Below are 20,829 nucleotides of genomic sequence, written 5' to 3' on the forward strand. Positions count from 1 at the left end.
GGGTTAGGGTTAGTCATTATCAATGGTAAGGGTGAGGGTTAGTCATTATCCAGGTAAGGGTTAGGGTTAGGGCTAGTCATTATCAATGGTAAGGGTGAGGGTTAGTCATTATCCAGGTATGGGTGAGGGTTAGTCATTATCCAGGTAAGGGTTAGGGCTAGTCATTATCCAGGTAAGGGTGAGGGTTAGTCATTATCCAGGTAAGGGTGAGGGTTAGTCATTATCCAGGTAAGGGTTAGGGTTAGTCATTATCCAGGTAAGGGTTAGGGTTAGGGTTAGTCATTATCCAGGTAAGGGTGAGGGTTAGTCATTATCCAGGTAAGGGTGAGGGTTAGTCATTATCCAGGTAAGGGTTAGGGTTAGTCATTATCCAGGTAAAGAACAGCAGCAAGCCTGCGCATGGAGGGCTGCTTATTACGCCCATAGATCGCAGTTTGCCGGGGTGTTCAGAATTCCATGCTTTCCTATTCTTCAAGGGAGATGAAGCAACCCAAGGTGTCCTTTTATTGGGATTGGGCCCTGCCAAATGTGACCCAATTTCAACGCTTATTGCAGATCGGGAACTTTGAAGTTATATAGTTCTGATGCTGCTGGTATCATAATGAAGGAATGAGGAGTGACACGGTTATAATGCTGGTAACACAATGAAGGACTGAGGAGTAACACGTTATAATGCTGCTGGTATAAAAATGAAGGACTGAGGAGTAACACGGTTATAATGCTGGTATAACAATGAAGGACTGAGGAGTAACACGATTATAATGCTGGTAACACAATGAAGGACTGAGGAGTAACACGGTTATAATGCTGGTATAACAATGAAGGACTGAGGAGTAACACGTTATAATGCTGGTATAACAATGAAGGACTGAGGAGTAACACGGTTATAATGCTGCTGGTATCATGTGTAAGGAATGGAACATGAAACTTTTCTTCCTCTCCTGGTTAAGGGGGACGACTTTCCGGAGATCCCCCCCCAAACGGTGACCGAAGAGAAGTTCATAGATGACCACGGGAACATGGTAGTAAAGAAGGTAAGAACTGGAGGGCCTACCATTCTACAGTATTCTGTTGTATTTGAGACCTGAGGGTTTTGGAAAAGGAAGGGAATGACATCCAAGCGCAGGTAACTGCTGATCAATGGCTGTTCTTTCATTACTTCTGTTTTTGTACAACGTTTATTAATGCTAACTAAGATGAGTTTGCAACGTTTAGCTGGCCCTCAGTGCAGTAAACCAGGTTCTAAACCAGTCTTAGATCTGAATAGAGAATGGTTTGGAGCTGGTTCGTTTCTCTGACCATGCCGTCCGAATCACCAGACCACGCGGAAGGTGATCAGAAAGTTTCTGTCTGCGGACGGAGTGGAGAGGCAGGAGGTGCAGGTGGAGGGCGCTGCGCAGGAGGCAGTGCGTGTTGAGGAAGGAGACGTGTTCTCCAGAGTGGTCAAGAGGACGGTGGTCCGCAGCCAAGGAGACCAGCATGAGGTGAGTCTGTTCAGTGGTGGGGCCCTCGGTCACCTCACAGGTTGGTTATCCACTCACTTAATGTTTAGAACATGTTAGTGTTCACCACCCACTTAATGTTTAGAACATGTTAGTGTTCACCACCCACTTAATGTTTAGAACATGTCAGTGTCACACCACCCACTTAATGTTTAGAACATGGTATTGTTCACCACCCACTTAATGTTTAGAAAATGTTATTGTTCACCACCCACTTAATGTTTAGAACATGTTAGTGTTCACCACCCACTTAATGTTTAGAACATGTTAGTGTTCACCATCCACGTGATGTTTAGAACATGTTAGTGTCACACCACCCACTTAATGTTTAGAACATGTTAGTGTTCATCACCCACTTAATGTATAGAACATGTTATTGTTCACCAACCACTTAATGTTTAGAACATGTTAGTGTTCACCACCCACTTAATGTTTAGAACATGTTAGTGTCACACCACCCACTTAATGTTTAGAACATGTTATTGTTCACCAACCACTTAATGTTTAGAACATGTTAGTATTCACCACCCACTTAATGTTTAGAACATGTTAGTGTTCACCACCCACTTAATGTTTAGAACATGTTAGTGTCACACCACCCACTTAATGTTTAGAACATGTTATTGTTCACCAACCACTTAATGTTTAGAACATGTTAGTGTTCACCACCCACTTAATGTTTAGAACATGTTAGTGTCACACCACCCATTTAATGCTTAGAGCAAGTTGGTGTCACACCACCCACTTAATGCTCATGTTTAGAAAATGTTAGTGTTCACACCACCCACTTAATGCTCATGTTAATAACATTCACATTTTAATGTTCACCCAACCCACTTATGCTCTTGTTAATAACATTCACATGTTAGAGTTCCCCCAACCTACTTAATGCTCTTGTTAATGACATTCACATGTGAGAGTTCACACCACCGACTTAATGCTCTTGTTAATAACATTCACAATGTTAGTGTTGAAGTCTCATTTCTAAATGTTTTGGCTGGTGAAACAACCCCTCTGAAATTCCTGTGGAACATGAGTACTAGTTTGACTTGCTGCTTTAGAGGACCCCAACACTCCAGCGGGTTGCCATGTGCTGACCTCTACCCCCCTAACGGTCCAGCGGGTTGCCATGTTCTGACCTCCCCACCCCCCTAACACTCCAGCGGGTTGCCATGTGCTGACCTCTACCCCCCTAACGCTCCAGCGGGTTGCCATGTTCTGACCTCCCCACCCCCCTAACGCTCCAGCGGGTTGCCATGTTCTGATCTCTACCCCCCTAACGCTCCAGCGGGTTGCCATGTTCTGACCTCTACCCCCCTAACGCTCCAGCGGGTTGCCATGTTCTGACCTCTACCCCCCTAACGCTCCAGCGGGTTGCCATGTTCTGACATCCCCACCCCCCTAACAGTCCAGCGGGTTGCCATGTTCTGACCTCTCCACCCCCCTAACGCTCCAGCAGGTTGCCATGTTCTGACCTCTACCCCCCTAACGCTCCAGCGGGTTGCCATGTTCTGACCTCTACCCCCCTAACGCTCCAGCGGGTTGCCATGTTTTGACCTCTACCCCCCTAACGCTCCAGCAGGTTGCCATGTTCTGACCTCTACCCCCCTAACGCTCCAGCGGGTTGCCATGTTCTGACCTCCCCACCCCCCTAACAGTCCAGCGGGTTGCCATGTTCTGACCTCCCCACCCCCCTAACAGTCCAGCGGGTTGCCATGTTCTGACCTCTCCACCCCCCTAACGGTCCAGCGGGTTGCCATATTCTGACCTCTCCACCCCCCTAACGGTCCAGCGGGTTGCCATGTTCTGACCTCTCCATCTCCCTAACGGTCCAGCGGGTTGCCATGTTCTGACCTCTCCACCCCCTACAGTCCACCTTCTCTGAGCCGTGGGTGCCGGCTGAAGGAAGCAGCTCCCAGTTTGAGACGGAGGCCGTGCTAGGCCGCAAGGTGAGCCGGGTGGTGAAGACGACGGTGGTACGGGGCGATCGGCTGGAGAAGCAGACCGGGGATGCTTCCCTGGCCGCAGACCTGCCCTCCGCCCAGGACGACTTCAGGAAGGTAGGCCTTCAGTAGGCCTTCAGGAAGGGTAGGCCTTCAGGAGGGTAGGCCTTCGGGAGGGTAGGCCTTCAGGAGGCCTTTAGGAGGGTAGGCCTTCAGGAGGCCTTCAGGAGGGTAGGCCTTCGGGAGGGAAGGGCTTCAGGACGGTAGGCCTTCGGGAGGGTAGGCCTTCAGGAGGGTAGGCCTTCAGGAGGCCTTTAGGAGGGTAGGCCTTCAGGAGGGTAGGCCTTCGGGAGGGTAGGCCTTCAGGAGGGTAGGCCTTCAGGATAACTTCAAGAAGGTAGGCCTTCAGGAGGGTAGGCCTTCAGGAGGCCTTCAGGAGGGTAGGCCTTCAGGAGGCCTTCAGGAGGGTAGGCCTCAAGCAGAGCCCCTGACAGAACATACAGTATAAAGAAACAATAAATCAGATAAACAGATCCGTCTGTACGGACAATTAACAAACATCAGCGGCTCTCACTCTATTGGTCAATAAGAGGAACAATCATCTGCAGCTCTCACGCTATTGGTCAATACGAGGAACAATCATCTCTCACGCTATTGGTCAATAAGAGGAACAAACACCAGCAACTCTCACGCTATTGGTCAATAAGAGGAACAATCATCTGCAGCTCTCACCTTATTGGTCCATAAGAGGAACAAACACCAGCAACTCTCACGTTATTGGTCAATAAGAGGAACAAACATCAGCAGCTGCCACGCTATTGGTCAATAAGAGGAACAAACATCTCTCACGCTATTGGTCAATAAGTGGCACAAACATCTCTCACGCTATTGGTCAATAAGAGGAACAAACATCAGCAGCTGCCATGCTATTGGTCAATAAGAGGAACAAACATCTCTCACGCTATTGGTCAATAAGAGGAACAAACATCAGTAGCTCTCACGCTATTGGTCAATAAGAGGAACAAACATCTCTCACGCTATTGGTCAATAAGAGGAACAAACATCAGCAGCTCTCACGCTATTGGTCAATAAGAGGAACAAACATCTGTCACGCTATTGGTCAATAAGAGGAACAAACATCAGTAGCTCTCACGCTATTGGTCAATAAGAGGAACAAACATCAGCAGCTCTCACGCTATTGGTCAATAAGAGGAACAAACATCTCTCACGCTATTGGTCAATAAGAGGAACAAACATCAGTAGCTCTCACGCTATTGGTCAATAAGAGGAACAAACATCAGCAGCTCTCACGCTATTGGTCAATAAGAGGAACAAACATCTCTCACGCTATTGGTCAACAAGAGGAATTAGGATTTGTAACCCATTGATTCAGAACTGCAATCCACACCCTATGAAGGACCAATCAGGATGAAGTATATTATGAACAGGGACTCAGAGGTGGACTGTGGATGAGGTTCTCTCCTCCTCACGGGAGCTGTGCTGCTCAGCCAGGCCTGAGACAGCAGCTGCAGCTGGAGCTGAAGCAGTAGTAGTTAGTAGGAGCTGGAGCTGCAGCTGGAGCTTGAGCTGGAGCAGTAGTAGGTAGGAGCTGCCCCCTCCTGACCCCATTGTGTCTCCACCCTCAGGCCTTGGGTTATGCTGGAGGCTTCGGGGAGTACCTCCTCCTGCCTCATGTAGTGGAGCAGGAGGTGCTGCAGGGCGACGGCTCAGTGCTCAGAAGGTTGGAGCGTCTGAACCCATCAGCATGCGGCCGCCGCGCAGCCTTGTAGCGCTCACTAACCCTCACTGTGTGCTGCAGGTGACACCGAGCCCTGTTCACAAGGGGCTCGGGCGTGGGTTATGCTGCATGACCAAACAGTTAAAGGTGTGAAACAGACAGTGAGTCATGCTAACACCTGGTTTGTTGGCTGATCAACTGCAGCTGGGAGGCGGCGTCCCCAGTTCATGGACAGCATGGAGCAAAACGTTTGATCTAGAACTACAGCCGGACACACAAGGCAAACCCACCTGTTCGGTTCGTGTTCCCCTCCTCTCCGTTCTTCTACGTTCTAGGCTCTGACCCGTTCTTTCCCCCCCCAGAACCTCGATGCGTAAGTCGCGCTCCCAGAGGAGGACGGTGGTGCGGGACGGCCAGGGGAGGAAGCATGTGACCCTGGAGCGGCTGGACGACGCCCCGGGGCCCCCTGGAGCCGAAGCCCTCCAGCAGAAACTCCGCCTGCTGCTGCAACACTACTGCTGCGACGCCCCGCCCCTCAGGGGGGAGGGGCGGGGGACCAGCCCACCGGGAGCCGGGGGGGACCCGTCCTGTCTCCTCCCACCCGGCCCCCCCTGCTCTCCGCACCAGTCATAACGGGTCTCTACGTCCAGCATCTGGTCCACTGGTCTGCCTCTGGTCCACTGGTCTGCCTCTGGTCCACAGGTCCACTGGTCTGCCTCTGGTCCTCTGGTCTGCCTCTGGTCCACTGGTCTGCCTCTGGTCCACTGCTCCACTGGTCTGCCTCTGGTCCACTGGTCCACTGGTCTGCCTCTGGTCCTCTGGTCTACCTCTGGTCCACTGCTCCACTGGTCTGCCTCTGGTCCACTGGTCTGCCTCTGGTCCACTGTTCTGCCACTGGTCCACTGGTCTGCCTCTGGTCCACTGGTCCACTGGTCTGCCTCTGGTCCACTGGTCCACTGGTCTGCCTCTGGTCCACTGGTCTGCCTCTGGTCCACTGCTCCACTGGTCTGCCTCTGGTCCACTGGTCCACTGGTCTGCCTCTGGTCCACCTCTCTCGAGGCTCTTCTGCGTTTTGACAATGCTCCCTTTATTTCTTCTTGTTTTCATTTTGTGACCAAAGATAGCTGTCCAATTTAGTGTCCTTGTTGTTTTTCCTTGTTCCTGCGTCCTAAAGGGGCGGTTCCGCCTGCCTCAGTACCACAGAGAGAGCCAATCAGCATGCAGATCAAGCCGGCGGTCTGTTGGGCCTGTTCTGAATAGACGATTGTAAAACGACAAAGTGTATATAGATGAGCGTCTTGGTTGGACTAACGCAACCCCCAGCCCCATTACACCACCCCTATTGCACCACCCTTATGTTCCGCTGCTGAGACTCCGGCCCCATTACCCCACCCATGTTACACCACCCTTATCTTCCTCTGCCGAGACTCCACCCCCATTACACCACCAATATTACACCACCCTTATGCCGCGTTGCTGAGACTCCACCCCCATTACACCACCCTTATTTTCCTCTGCTGAGACTCCACCCTCATTACACCACCCCTATTACACCACCCTTATGCCCCGCTGCTGAGACTCCACCCCCATTAAACCACCCATATTACACCAACCTTATGTCCCTCTGAGACTCCATGCCTCTCCTCTTCTTGATGTGTGTTGCCTCTTAAACGTTCCCCACCGGTTGCAGAACTGTACTCCTCTTGTGTGACCATGCGTGTGGGTGAGTTTTGTTGGTGTGGGTCTTTGTCACATCTTCCCTGATGTTATGGGGAGAGGGGGTCCTCTGTGGGGGGACGGGGTCCTCTAGGGGGGTCTACTGTGGGGGTCCTATTTGAGGGTCCACTGTGTTTCCGTCCTCCACTGGCTTCAGTCGTGTTGAACCCAACGATTTTCTTTCTGATTCTCCTGTTTTGCGCGTTTACTCTCGTGTGTTTTGAGATTAGAAATGAGGGAAGCTTGGACATAACTCTGTACTCCGAAATATACAAAGTACTTCACATTTCAACGAGGAATCTATATATCTTTGGTGTTACCAGTATAAACTTTGTCTGACAATACAACTCACATTGCTGTTAACCAGTGTGATACATTTACAGGAATAAAAAAAATGTAAAAAATGATTGATTTGATAAGGAAGCATCTTGTTTCCATGGTGATGAACATATTAACACTGCCGTCTATGCGGTCTTTGCTGTTCCCACGGCACTAGCTTACAGCAGTAAATAGTCTTTATTTCCCCACGGTTGCCATAGTCCCCGACATGTCAGTGGATCAGGACTCTGATCTGCTGTCAGCGACAGAATCTCATTTTGATGATTCATCATAGAAAACATTTGCTGCTTGATGTTCGGACTGATATTTTATAATTGGTTGTGATGATCTATTGTCTCTGATATCCAGTGTCTAAATGATAAAAACAAATATAAAAGTTGTTTGGTTGAATATATGCACGTGAAATTCTTGGAGTAAAGTGGAAGATTATTCAAGTCAATTCAGTTTTATTTGTATAGCTCTCATCAGTTACATACTCAGATTGCCACAGGTCATTTATTTATGACACCCCCCCCTGACCCTTGACCCCCAGAGGGCAAGAAATACTCTTAAGAGGAAGAAATGTTGAGAAGAAAGGCAGAGTGGGGGATCCCTTCCTCAAGGGTGGGAACATGTGAAATCATTCAGTTAGTGATAGTGAATATAAAGAGTGTATGGCACTGGGGGCTGGAAGGAGAGTCCAGGCATCCAGTCAGTCAGACTGAAGAGGGAGGTTTCAGCTTGGATATCTCAGCCATCAGCTTCCCTGGTACTGGTGCAGACTGTTCCATAGAAAAACACTTGGGTCATTATCAACATTAGTATTCAGGTTAGATATGTGGATCTGTACGTTACTTCTACAACAGAGGTTAATTTGTTCAACAAAGGTTATGGTGCAGTTTGGAGAAGATTGGGGCAAAAAGGGTTAGGGGTTAGGGCTAGGGTCAGGGTTAAGGTTAGGGTTCAGGGGTACGGGGTATGGGGCTAGGGTTCAGGTGACTGCCGGCAAGGATGGGCACTGAGGTTATGCTTTACCAGTCACATTGAAATAAGACTTCATTTCACTCCGTATGCTGACATGGAAATGAGCAAACTTGAAGCCCCCGACTCCACACTGCTAGCCAACAGAGACAGGGTCAAAGGTCATACATGACGTTACAATTCTTAAAAACGGGAGGTTCAATGGAGGTCATCAGCAGGACTTGCCCCCAGGTCTCCAACAGCTCTCCTCTGCCTGGCACCTTGACGCTGGCCTGTCTTGACACCACTAGCTCAATAGGAGACGGTAGGTTGGACTGTGTAGCCCAGACAGATTTACCATCTGTCAAAGCTCTGATTGACGATAGACTGGAACCAGGTTTTCCATGGAGATAACCAAAATCGCCGAGATGTTAGAATTCACAGCACTTAGGAACCAGAAGATCCACTGAGAGTACCAGCGCCAGGTACTGGAACCAACCATAGAGCATGTGGTCTGGCCCGTCTACCGGTCTGAGCATCATTACTCTTCCAAAACATCCTCACATGGACTCCCAGAGCCTCGCCGGGACCCTGGAGCCGGTCTGACAGAAGAACCATCACCAGAGACCTGCTGGTCCTAGTCTGAATACTGACCCAATAAACTAAGATCACATTTTATGAAACATCTTTGACCCAAGAAAAATCCAGACCAATGTTTTTTTCCAGACCAATCTTCAAAGACTTCATCTACGTCGTACACATATGCCAGAGATGGATGACAAGTTAAAAATAGGAAAAAAAACAGGAGAAAGGGGGTAACAACCACACATGTACACTCATGAGATGGTGCGCCTTAAAGCGAGAAATGGGTTTTCTGCGTTGGAATCGCTCCGAACACCAACAGACCTCGTCGTTGGATGAGCTGTGAATCAAAACGGGAACATGGGATCGGTTGGCTTCACGTTGTTTTATTATTATTATATATTCACGTCAATTGAGTAACACTTTACCTCGCTAACTAACCCTGAGACATACGCTACATACAAACAGCTGTAACGTTACGGTATCGCAACAGTGGCCGGCCCCTCTCTGGTCAAAACAATCAATCATACTAAACATGACTTGAGCACATTGAATGTTGACTTAACATAACGTTAAACAGCAGATTCTCAATTCACCTCCTCAGTGTTTAAAGGGAGGAAAAGACCCCACACAACAGTGGAGTCTCCAGTGAGTGCTTGGTTTTCAGGTCCTTTATCCTCTAGTCCGATCTGCCCACCAGTTGGCGCTTTAGGGTCAGATTCAACCGCTGCTCCCGTGTGGAGAAAACTACAACTTCGCCTCATTCTCCTCCGCATTATACAGGGTTAGGGTTAGGGTTCCCCTAACCCTAACCCTAATGAGGGGAAGCTGGCTCCCCCTGGGGAGCCAGCTTCCAGCTTCCCCTCATTCTCCTCTGCATTATACAAAGAATCGTAGTCTTCACTAAAGGTGCTTTAAAGGCTCATGCCATGCCACCTTTAACAAGCCCACAAACGTGTCTTTAAACTAAAATATTCTCCATCACAGCGGAGTTGGCCTGGAAAGTGGAAACATCTTTGGGCTATTCTTGATGCAAATACCAGACATGTATTTATATTCTACATGCAAACCATATTAAAGACCTTGGAAACTGTACATTAGCACCCAGTTCAACGCGCAAACTCCCTCTAGTACCCCCAGAACTAAGAGGCGCAGTGCTACACCAGGCCAGCAGAGGGCGACCTTTGGGCGGATGAGAAGCAGAGCTGCTGGCTGAAGGTGTAGAAGCTGAGCTCTAGCATCAGTTCAAGTCCATTTTATCTGTATAGCCTTAATCACCGGTACAGTCCCAAAGCGCCTAACGGGCCATGTATTGAGGGCACCCACTGACCCAAGGCCCCGAGAGGGAAAGACAATCATCTTGAGGAGGAACATTTACAAGAGTTGGTCTCAGCTCACATGTGTAGTGAAGGCAATAGTGGGGAGGATTGAGGGAAGAACTGACAAGGCCACCAGGGGAATTACACCCCTGGAAATCAGTATAATATGGTATGTTACTTAGCTAAATAAGGAGAAAATATTTATTACAGTCAGCCAAGATATTTTATACATAAAATCACAATCTAAAATAGCAGTCCAAAACTAGAAGAAAATTGACCAGACTAAATCTGAGGCCAACTGCTGAGGGTTAGTGTAACTAACTAACTGCACCGAGGAGGGTTAGTGTAACTAACTAACTGCCCCGAGGAGGGCCTACCACTCACCTCAAGGGCCTCACCTCAATCACTGCATCCCAGTGCTTTAACTCGCACGCATGTGAAGGGACCTCATGGGTGCCTACTAGCATCCCTACAGTTTGGCATCCCAAAAAAAACGAATACAGTATCAAAACAAAGATTTAACAATGGTTCACTAAACCCAAAATATTATAAACACGAACAGAAGATAAGCAAGACAAAAGTACAGCAAAACAGCAGCAGGTGAACCTACAAAAATGAACGAAAATGGAGTTAACCCTGCTCACCAAGCTGCACACAGACACTCTGTGTGGCCTACTCTACCCACCACCACGGGGTGGAGGGACTGAGTCCAAAGTGACTCAACAACAGGGGGCTATCCTAAAGCTAAAATAAACAAATCAAATGATGGGTCAGCTTGTATAACAGGGCATTTTTTTCTACCTAATAAAATGCTACTCACATGGTTGACGCTACACCAGCCACAGCAGGGACACGAGCCATACTGACACACATGGCACGCAGCTGCCTTAAACAAGGGCCTTGATTAGGGGACTGCAACATTCACAGGCTGCATTCAAGAGCATTATGTTCGACTAGGGTTTCTAGGCTGCTACACATGAATAAACTACCAGGAAGACACTCAAGTAGCTGGGGTGTCTTAGTACGCATTTATCCCTGCAACTTGAATTCTGCACCGTCGATGGGTCAGGGCAAAGAACCCCGTTGGTACTGAAGGGCTAGGGTTAATTAAAGCAGCCAATAGTTCACTACTGCTGTGTTGGTGAATTTAAAAAGATAAAGTTCAGTACTCACCCTTTAACCTCTAGTGGAGAGCAATACAGTTCAGGACTGATTCTTATCAGTATTGGACAGACTGTCCAAGGGAAGCTAGATGCTAAACATTAACCCACAGCTCTACAAGACAATGAACCAAATGATGGAGCCGCAGACTAAACCTTTCCCTGAGTTGTAGAACAATCCAACAGAACCTTAAACTGTCACATAAAAGGCAGTGGTCTGGGGGGCCCAAAGGGGGCCCCCCAGAATCGCATAAAAGGACACACACACACACACACACACACACACACACACACACACACACACACACACCACACACACACACACACACACACACACACACACACACACACACACACACACACACACACACACACACACACACACACACACACACACACACACACACACACACACACACACACACACACACACACACACGGCTGACTCACTGCGTCCCCGGCCTCGCTCCCGGGTTCCACCCCGGGTGTCGCTCCAGACCGGTCAGAAGAGGCAGCAACTTCCGATTCAACGCCAATCGGACCCACACAAAATGATTCACATGCTGCGCATGCGCCTAATATAGCAGATGAACCTCATTAAGAGCTAACGAGAACTGCTCTGTGATTGGCCGGAGTGGAGCAACTCCACCCCTTACAGAGGATCAATTCAGGTGAAAATGTCCTCGGGGCCGGTGGGATATATATACACAAATATATCTATACATATACATACATATATATGTATATATGTATGTGTATATATATAAATATCACCCCTCTTATCCCGCCACCCTAAGCATCTCGGTGGCGGTGGTGATTTTTGGCAACTTATACAATCAATGTTTCTTTCACTTGTGATAAAGTAATTACAGTTGATATCTGCTGCTTGCCTACTCAACCTGAAACACTAAACTGACGGCAAAGAACTTGCTGACGGTCCCTACATACTCTTCTATAGAGAGCACTTGCTGCCGGTCCCTAAAACTGTGTGTATGAATGCCGTCACCAGACTCCACCAGAAAGAAGACTTCCAGCATAAATCACACTTTTATTGAATACGTCTTAAACATCGATCAGTCCAACAATACACATGTAGGGCATGGGGTCGAAGGTCACCATCCACTGGAAGGGACGTGGGGTCGAAGGTCACCGTCCACGGGAAGGGACGTGGGGTCGAAGGTCACCGTCCACGGGAAGGGGCGTGGGGTTGAAGGTCACCGTGGGGTCGAAGGTCGCCGTCCAGACACTAAACTAACCCTAAAGTTTAATTCCTACTCGAAATTAACTGGATCATACAAAATAACGAGGGACGCACGCACGCATCACACACACACACACACAGGTTTGGCCTTTAGACATTCTACTGCACTTAAATCACGATATAAAAGTCAACAAAAACTCAATTCACACACTTGGCTTCTTATGGAAATATGATTGGCTATTTTCAAAGATCCACCACTCGACTGATGGCCTTCGAACATAAGAACGTATCGATAATGTTTCATATCTTCTAATCATCAAAAGATCTCGATCCAGATATTTCCATGACCTTGCAGACATTAATAGTAGAATCCAGAGCTACGTCTTTAAAGATCTAATCCCCACATGGCGAGCCAGAGACTAATCACTACAACAACAAAGTGTAACAAACTTCCTCAACTCGTAGTAACTAGATATTTGAACCTTAAGGTAAACCTTATATTGGTCTTTATGGTGAAAAGGCAAACCCACAGCAAGAACATGTGTAGCAATGAGTTCTTACTTGGTAATATATAATAATGTCACAAAAAACTATCTAAATCAAGTTTAAAACACCTCCAACATATTGATATCCCCTGCCTATTTGAAAACCGTCTAAACTTCATGAAAAAACAAGTTGCTGAAACTCTTCCTAACGTCCTGGGATGAGACCAAGCCCCACAAAAAGATAACCTGCTAGCGCCTACAAGGCTCCTACACAGACCCGCCCAGCGCCATGGCAACAACACTCAGGGCTGGGGGCAAGGTGGGAGGTGGGGCCAAGCCGGGGGGCGGGCCAAAGGGCAGCTAGAAGGTGGAGACGACCGCCTGCTCCACTAGAGAGAGAAGAGACACAATAGGAACAGGAAGTGAGTTGAGAAGATAGATGGCTAAAACAGAAGGAGGAAGAGAAACATTAAGGGTGAGTCCACACTAAGGGTGAGTCCACCCTAAGGGTGAGTCCACATTAAGGGTGAGTCCACACTAAGGGTGAGTCCACACTAAGGGTGAGTCCACATTAAGGGTGAGTCCACACTAAGGGTGAGTCCACATTAAGGGTGAGTCTACATTAAGGGTGAGTCCACATTGAGGGTGAGTCAACATTAAGGGTGAGTCCACCTTTAGAGTGAGTCCACATTAAGGGTGATTCCACATTAAGGGTGAGTCCACCTTTAGGGTGAGTCCACATTAAGGGTGAGTCCACATTAAGGGTGAGTCCACATTGAGGGTGAGTCCACATTGAGGGTGAGTCCACATTGAGGGTGAGTCAACATTAAGGGTGAGGACACCGCTGTGGAGCTGTTAAGAGTAGATTGCAGGTGGAACTGTTAGAATAAGGGTGGAGGTGGAGCTGTTAAGAGTAGGGTGGAGGTGGAACTGTTAGAATAAGGGTGGAGGTGGAGCTGTTAAGAGTAGGGTGGAGGTGGAACTGTTAGAATAAGGGTGGAGCTGTTAGAGTAGGGTGGAGGTGGAACTGTTAGAATAAGGGTGGAGCTGTTGGAGTAGGGTGGAGGTGCATGCGTTAGAGTAGGGTGGAGGTGGAGCTGTTAGAGTAGGGTGGAGGTGGAGCTGTTAGAGTAGGGTGGAGGTGGATGCATTAGAGTAGGGTGGAGGTGGAGCTGTTAAGAGTAGGGTGGAGGTGGAACTGTTAGAATAAGGGTGGAGGTGGAGCTGTTAAGAGTAGGGTGGAGGTGGAACTGTTAGAATAAGGGTGGAGCTGTTAGAGTAGGGTGGAGGTGGAACTGTTAGAATAAGGGTTGAGGTGGAGCTGTTGGAGTAGGGTGGAGGTGCATGCGTTAGAGTAGGGTGGAGGTGGAGCTGTTGGAGTAGGGTGGAGGTGGATGCATTAGAGTAGGGTGGAGGTGGAGCTGTTAGAGTAGGGATGAGGTGGAGCTGTTAGAGTAGGGTGGAGGTGGAGCTGTTAGAGTAGGGTGGAGGTGGAGCTGTTAGAGTAGGGATGAGGTGGATGCGTTAGAGTAGGGTGGAGGTGGAGCTGTTAGAGTAGGGTGGAGGTGGAGCTGTTAGAGTAGGGTGGAGGTGGAGCTGTTAGAGTAGGGTGGAGGTGGAGCTGTTAGAGTAGGGTGGAGGTGGAGCTGTTGGAGTAGGGTGGAGGTGCATGCGTTAGAGTAGGGTGGAGGTGGAGCTGTTAGAGTAGGGTGGAGGTGGAGCTGTTAGAGTAGGGTGGAGGTGGAGCTGTTAGAGTAGGGTGGAGGTGGAGCTGTTAGAGTAGGGATGAGGTGGAGCTGTTAGAGTAGGGTGGAGGTGGATGCATTAGAGTAGGGTGGAGGTGGAGCTGTTAGAGTAGGGTGGAGGTGGAGCTGTTAGAGTAGGGTGGAGGTGGATGCATTAGAGTAGGGTGGAGGTGGAGCTGTTAGAGTAGGGTGGAGGTGGAGCTGTTGGAGTAGGGTGGAGGTGGAGCTGTTAGAGTAGGGTGGAGGTGGAGCTGTTAGAGTAGGGTGGAGGTGGAGCTGTTAGAGTAGGGTGGAGGTGGATGCGTTAGAGTAGGGTGGAGGTGGATGCGTTAGAGTAGGGTGGAAGGAGGTGGAGCTGTTAGAGTAGGGTGGAGGTGGAGCTGTTAGAGTAGGGTGGAGGTGGAGCTGTTAGAGTAGGGTGGAGGTGGAGCTGTTAGAGTAGGGTGGAGGTGGAGCTGTTAGAGTAGGGTGGAGGGTGGATGCGTTAGAGTAGGGTGGAAGGAGGTGGAGCTGTTAGAGTAGGGTGGAGGTGGAGCTGTTAGAGTAGGGTGTGTCATGATATGTATAAATGCAGATCATGTGTAAGCCACTGGGGGCGCTAGAGTTGAATAAACTACCACAAGATGGTTGCAACAGCAGGCTGAGTGGTGTGTCTGTTTACTTTAGATAAGCAACATAACATGGTGTCAGAAGTAAAAGGAAAAACACTAACGAGGATTTGCAAGGTATTGCAAACATGGAAGGACTTAAGCCGCCCGCTGGACTTGATCTACTGCACGGTAACCTGTCAGAAACTGGAGGAGATTTCGGCAGAGTTTTGAGCTGTATTTAACAGCTGCTGGGGGCGCGAGCAAGTCAGCTAAGGTACAGTCCTCACTATTCTTCATATAGCCGGCGAGAGGCGGTGGAAGTGTACAATACCTTCACATTTGACGAGGAGGATGATAGGCTTAAACTGGCGATAATTCTGGAAAATTTGAAGAATACTGCAACCCCAGAAAGAATATAACCTATGAAAGGTACAAATTGTTCACGTGTGTGCAAGGGGACATGTCATTTAACCAATACCTTACGGAGTTAAAACTAAAGGCAAAGTCATGTGAATTCGCACAGTTAAGAGAGTCCCTTATCAGAGATCGAGTTGTCTGTGGAATCACGTCTGATACGTTGAGAGAGCGATTGTTACGTGAAGTTGACATTTCTCTTGAAAAGGCAGCACAGCTGTGCCTCGCGGCAGAAACAACAAAAGTACAAATAAAACAAATGCATGAAGAGGATCACAATGCGCAATCCTTTGCAAGTGAAAGCAAGGACATAGATGCAGTGAGGCACAAGCAGACACGCGATAAAGAATACCGAAATAAAACCCAAGTAAGCATGCAAGACAAGGGTCGCACGTTTTATTGCACAAGATGTGGAACTGAGCATGTATCACGAAAATGCCCGGCTTTTGGCAAACAATGTAAGAACTGTGAGAAAATGAACCACTTTGCCAAGGTGTGTAGGTCGATGAAGACAGTGTACTCAGTAGATGATGACGACACAGATCAACAAGCAAGTCTGTTCCTTGGTGTTGTGAATGCAAAGACACAGAGACAGACAGATGAATGGACTGTTGAATTAAAATTGGATCACAAACAAGTCAAAATTCAAACTTGATACTGGTGCACAGGCCAATGTAATTCCTTTCAGTCTCTTGCAAAGAATAGGGATAAAGAACATACTACGTCCAACAATGTGAAACTTTCAACGTACACTGGAGACAAAATACCAGTGAAGGGAAAGTGCAAATGGAGCGTGAAATACAAAAAGAAAGCATTTAATCTGGAATTCATTGTTGTAAAATCAGATGCCAAACCAATACTTGGGATTCAGGCATGTGAAGAAATGGGGCTCATCAAGAGAGTTATGGCACTAAATAAAAGTGACAAAATGGATATCTTCAAGGAGTATGCTGATGTGTTTGAGGGACTAGGCTGCCTAGAGGGAGAACACACTATTCAAATTGATGTAAGGCGTGACACCAAAAGTGCACCCACCTAGGAAAATTCCTGTCACTTGAGAGAAAAACTAAAAACAGAATTGAACAGAATGGAAAAAATGAAAGTGATTGTAAAAATCGAAGAGCCAACTCAGTGGGTCAACCCTATTGTTATCGTTGAAAAGCCTAATGGAAAACTAAGAATTTGCTTAGATCCACGTGATCTTAACACAGCAGTAATGAGGGAACACTACCAGCTACCAACAGTTGAGGAAATAACCTGCAGACTCTCAGAAGCCAAATACTTCACAGTGCTGGACGCAAGCTCAGGGTTTTGGCAACTCAAACTAGACGAAGCCAGCACTCGCCTCTGTACATTCAACACTCCCTTTGGTCGTTATAGATTCCTCAGACTTCCATTTGGAATTAATTCGGCTCCTGAGGTGTTCCACAGGACAGTGAGACAGCTGTTTGAAGGAATTGAAGGTGTTGAACATACATAGATGACCTCTTGGTTTGGGTGAGACAAAAGAGCTGCATGACTGCAGATTGAGACAAGTGCTGGAGATAGCAAGAGCCAAGAATTTCAAGCTGAATAAGAGAAAATGCAAGGTGGGCCTAGAGGAAATCAAATACCTGGGTCATATCTTCCACAAAAGACGGTTTTGAAACCGGATCAGACCAAGATTGAGGCTATTCTGAAAACGCTCTGCTCCGAACATCTGCAATGTACATCTCCTTTCCTGGCTTGTACTGTACATTCACCTGGTATTTTCTGCAGTCTCATTAAAAGTCTCTGTATTCTAGCTGGAGCACTGCTCAGTGGTTTTTTCATTATCACTTCAAGTGGTTTGTGATCCGACTGCACATCCCACTTCTCTTCCGTAAATGTACTGATGAAAACGCTCTGCTCCGAACACAATTGCTAACATCTCCTTTCTATTTGCGCGTAACGCTGTCAGTGGATGCATCAAAAAGTGGACTTGGAGCCGTTTTACTTCAAGAGCTCAAGCCAGTAGCTTATGCATCGCGCGCACTGACAGAGACTGAGCAGCGCTACGCGCAAATAGAAAAGGAGATGTTAGCAATTGTGTTCGGAGCAGAGCGTTTTCATCAGTACATTACGGAAGAGAAGTGGATGTGCCAGTCGGATCACAACCACTTGAAGTGATAATGAAAAAACCACTGAGCAGTGCTCCAGCTAGAATACAGAGACTTTAATGAGACTGCAGAAATACCAGGTGAATGTACAGTACAAGCCAGGAAAGGAGATGTACATTGCAGATGCATTATCCAGAGCTTACTTACCAGTGACCAGCTCTCCAGATAAAGACATTGAAGCGCAGGTGCACATGGTGATCTCCAATTTACCCGTGTCAAAAGAGAAATTGGAGGAATTCAGAAAGGCAACAACAAATGATGTGACACTGACTAAACTCGTTGAAACTGTTCTTAATGGATGGCCAGAAACCAGGAGCCAAGCTGCCCAAGAAATACGAGCGTATTGGAACTTCAGAGAAGAGATTCTCAGGTGTGAATGGAGTTCTGTACAAGGGAGAAGACTCATCGTTCCGGCAGCAATGAGAGGAGGAAATGTTTTAAAGCGCATCCATGAAAGTCACTTGGGCATTGAAGCGCAGGCGGAGGAAGGAGAAAGCCTTTTGGCCTGGAATGTCCGGAAAAAAAAAATCGCAGAGATGGTGAACAGGTGTGAGCGTGTGCAGGACATATCAGAAATGTCAAAACTAAAGAGCCACTACACCACACAGTGTTCCAGAAAGACCCTGGAGACCCGATAGGTGTTGACCTATTCCCACCTTCAGCAGAGAGGCGTCTTTTACTACTGGTGGTATTACTATTTTTCATAGAGTGGATTGGTTGAAAGTCAGACCACAAGAAGTGCAAACAATCCATCAACATATGAGTCACAGTTCGACAGCCAGGCATTCATGAATAGTGATCTAGATAACGGACACAGTTCAGCTCTCGTGAGTTCCAAGCCTTTGCAAAGAGTGGGGGAGTTCAGTCACCAAACCTTCAAAGCCCCTACCATGCGCAGTCTAATGGATCATGGCGAAGGAAAGAGGACTACAGACTATCAAACTATGCTTAAAACAAATCGAAGCTGATGGAAAAAGAATCCAATATCTGTCGTTGATGAGTTGAGGAGTACACCTATGGAGGATGTAGGCGTTGGTCACCCGCCGCGTTGATGGTTCGACGTTTGAGAACAAGACTGCCGACGACCTCCAGATGTTGAAACTCAACTGGTCAAAGTACAGTCCAAAAGGTGTTTGAAACAAGGACAACGAAACAGAACGAATATTTTCGATCAAAGGAGCAGAGCACTCCCGAACTTGAGGTTGGCGACAATGTCAGAATCTGCGGAAGATAGGGAAGCCAGCCAGGTACGGGACTTTTGACCAGCCAAGATCATTGTAGTCCAGCACCTGGGGGAAAAAGTATACAGAAAGAACAGAAGTTGGATGCAGGTCCAAGGCATGATACACAATAAAGGACACAACAAAACAGATGTGACTCAACGGATGGCATGCCAGTACCGAGGAAAAAAGCATGAAAGGACATTCAAAAGAAAACATCAAGAAGTAATTCTAGGTTCACAAAGCTTTCAAGTTACCCTTTGTGAACCAACAGCAAGTGGACGAATTGTATACAAAGCAAGAAGATTCATCGAGGATTACTGGATATTATATTATTATTTTATTATTTTATTTTTTTCATGTTTGAGCAGTGTATGCCTAAAAAAAAAAAAAAAAAAAAAAAAAAAAAAAAAAAAAAAAAAAAAGGAAAATAAAGAGGATGTCATGATATGTATAAATGCAGATCATGTGTAAGCCACTGGGGGCGCTAGAGTTGAATAAACTACCACAAGATGGTTGCAACAGCAGGCTGAGTGGTGTGTCTGTTTACTTTAGATAAGCAACATAACAGGGTGGAGGTGGAGCTGTTAGAGTAGGGTGGAGGTGGATGCATTAGAGTAGGGTGGAGGTGGAGCTGTTAGAGTAGGGTGGAGGTGGAGCTGTTAGAGTAGGGTGGAGGTGGAGCTGTTAGAGTAGGGTTGAGGTGGATGCATTAGAGTAGGGTGGAGGTGGAGCTGTTAGAGTAGGGTGGAGGTGGAGCTGTTAGAGTAGGGTGGAGGTGGAGCTGTTAGAGTAGGGTGGAGGTGGATGCATTAGAGTAGGGTGGAGGTGGAGCTGTTAGAGTAGGGTGGAGGTGGATGCATTAGAGTAGGGTGGAGGTGGAGCTGTTAGAGTAGGGTGGAGGTGGAGCTGTTAGAGTAGGGTGGAGGTGGATGCATTAGAGTAGGGTGGAGGTGGATGCGTTAGAGTAGGGTGGAGGTGGAGCTGTTAGAGTAGGGTGGAGGTGGAGCTGTTAGAGTAGGGTGGAGGTGGATGCGTTAGAGTAGGGTGGAGGTGGAGCTGTTAGAGTAGGGTGGAGGTGGATGCATTAGAGTAGGGTGGAGGTGGAGCTGTTAGAGTGGGTGGAGGTGGAGCTGTTAGAGTAGGGTGGAGGTGGATGCGTTAGAGTAGGGTGGAAGGAGGTGGAGCGACCGGTTTGATCCGCCTCAGGATCCAGGGCCTGATGGAGATGTTCTGTAGAACGGGCTGGTACCTCACTGGTGTGGTGGAGAACGTTACTGGTACCAGTACTGGTTTGAGTGTAGACCAGTACCTCACTGGTGTAGGTGGAGAACGTTACTGGTACCAGTACTGGTATGGTTTGAGTGTAGACCAGTACCTCACTGGTGCAGGTGGAGAACGTTACTGGTACCAGTACTGGTACTGGTGAGTGTAGACCAGTACCTCACTGGTGTAGGTGGAGAACGTTACTGGTACCAGTACTGGTTGAGTGTAGACCAGTACCTCACTGGTGTAGGTGGAGAACGTTACTGGTACCAGTACTGGTTTGAGTGTAACCAGTACCTCACTGGTGTAGGTGGAGAACGTTACCGGTACCAGTACTGGTACTGGTTTGAGTGTAGACCAGTACTCACTGGTGTAGGTGGAGAACGTTAATGGTACCAGTACTGGTACTGGTGTGAGTGTAGACCAGTACCTCACTGGTGAGGTGGAGAACGTTACTGTACCAGTACTGGTTTGAGTGTAGACCAGTACCTCACTGGTGTAGGTGGAGAACGTTACCGGTACCAGTACTGGT

At 47.8% G+C, this 20,829-nt stretch overlaps 1 protein-coding gene and 1 long non-coding RNA gene across 3 annotated transcripts in view; one reads left to right on the forward strand and one right to left on the reverse strand.

Moving 5' to 3' along the window:
• The window catches only part of LOC130370043 (ankyrin-2-like), a 107,390-nt gene extending 99,389 nt beyond the window's left edge, over positions 1-8,001 (forward strand). The window contains exons 47-51 of the mRNA XM_056575674.1: positions 951-1,034; positions 1,320-1,484; positions 3,374-3,562; positions 5,092-5,186; positions 5,546-8,001. Of these exons, the coding sequence (XP_056431649.1) occupies positions 951-1,034; positions 1,320-1,484; positions 3,374-3,562; positions 5,092-5,186; positions 5,546-5,816 (804 nt within the window). The 3' untranslated portion in view covers positions 5,817-8,001. The remainder of the gene's footprint in view (positions 1-950; positions 1,035-1,319; positions 1,485-3,373; positions 3,563-5,091; positions 5,187-5,545) is intronic.
• On the reverse strand, positions 6,769-12,274 carry LOC130370044 (uncharacterized). 2 transcript variants are annotated; one of them, XR_008892951.1, is made up of 3 exons: positions 11,689-12,274; positions 10,899-10,960; positions 6,769-7,999 (listed from the first exon to the last, which is right to left on the reverse strand). It is a non-coding gene; the product is annotated as an uncharacterized LOC130370044 (long non-coding RNA). The 2 variants fall into 2 exon arrangements; XR_008892950.1 differs by having other exon boundaries at positions 10,899-10,964; positions 11,689-12,272.
• Between the last annotated feature and the right edge of the window lie 8,555 nt (positions 12,275-20,829).

The sequence above is a fragment of the Gadus chalcogrammus genome, chromosome 17, assembly GCF_026213295.1.
Source record: "Gadus chalcogrammus isolate NIFS_2021 chromosome 17, NIFS_Gcha_1.0, whole genome shotgun sequence".
Lineage (NCBI taxonomy): Eukaryota > Metazoa > Chordata > Actinopteri > Gadiformes > Gadidae > Gadus > Gadus chalcogrammus.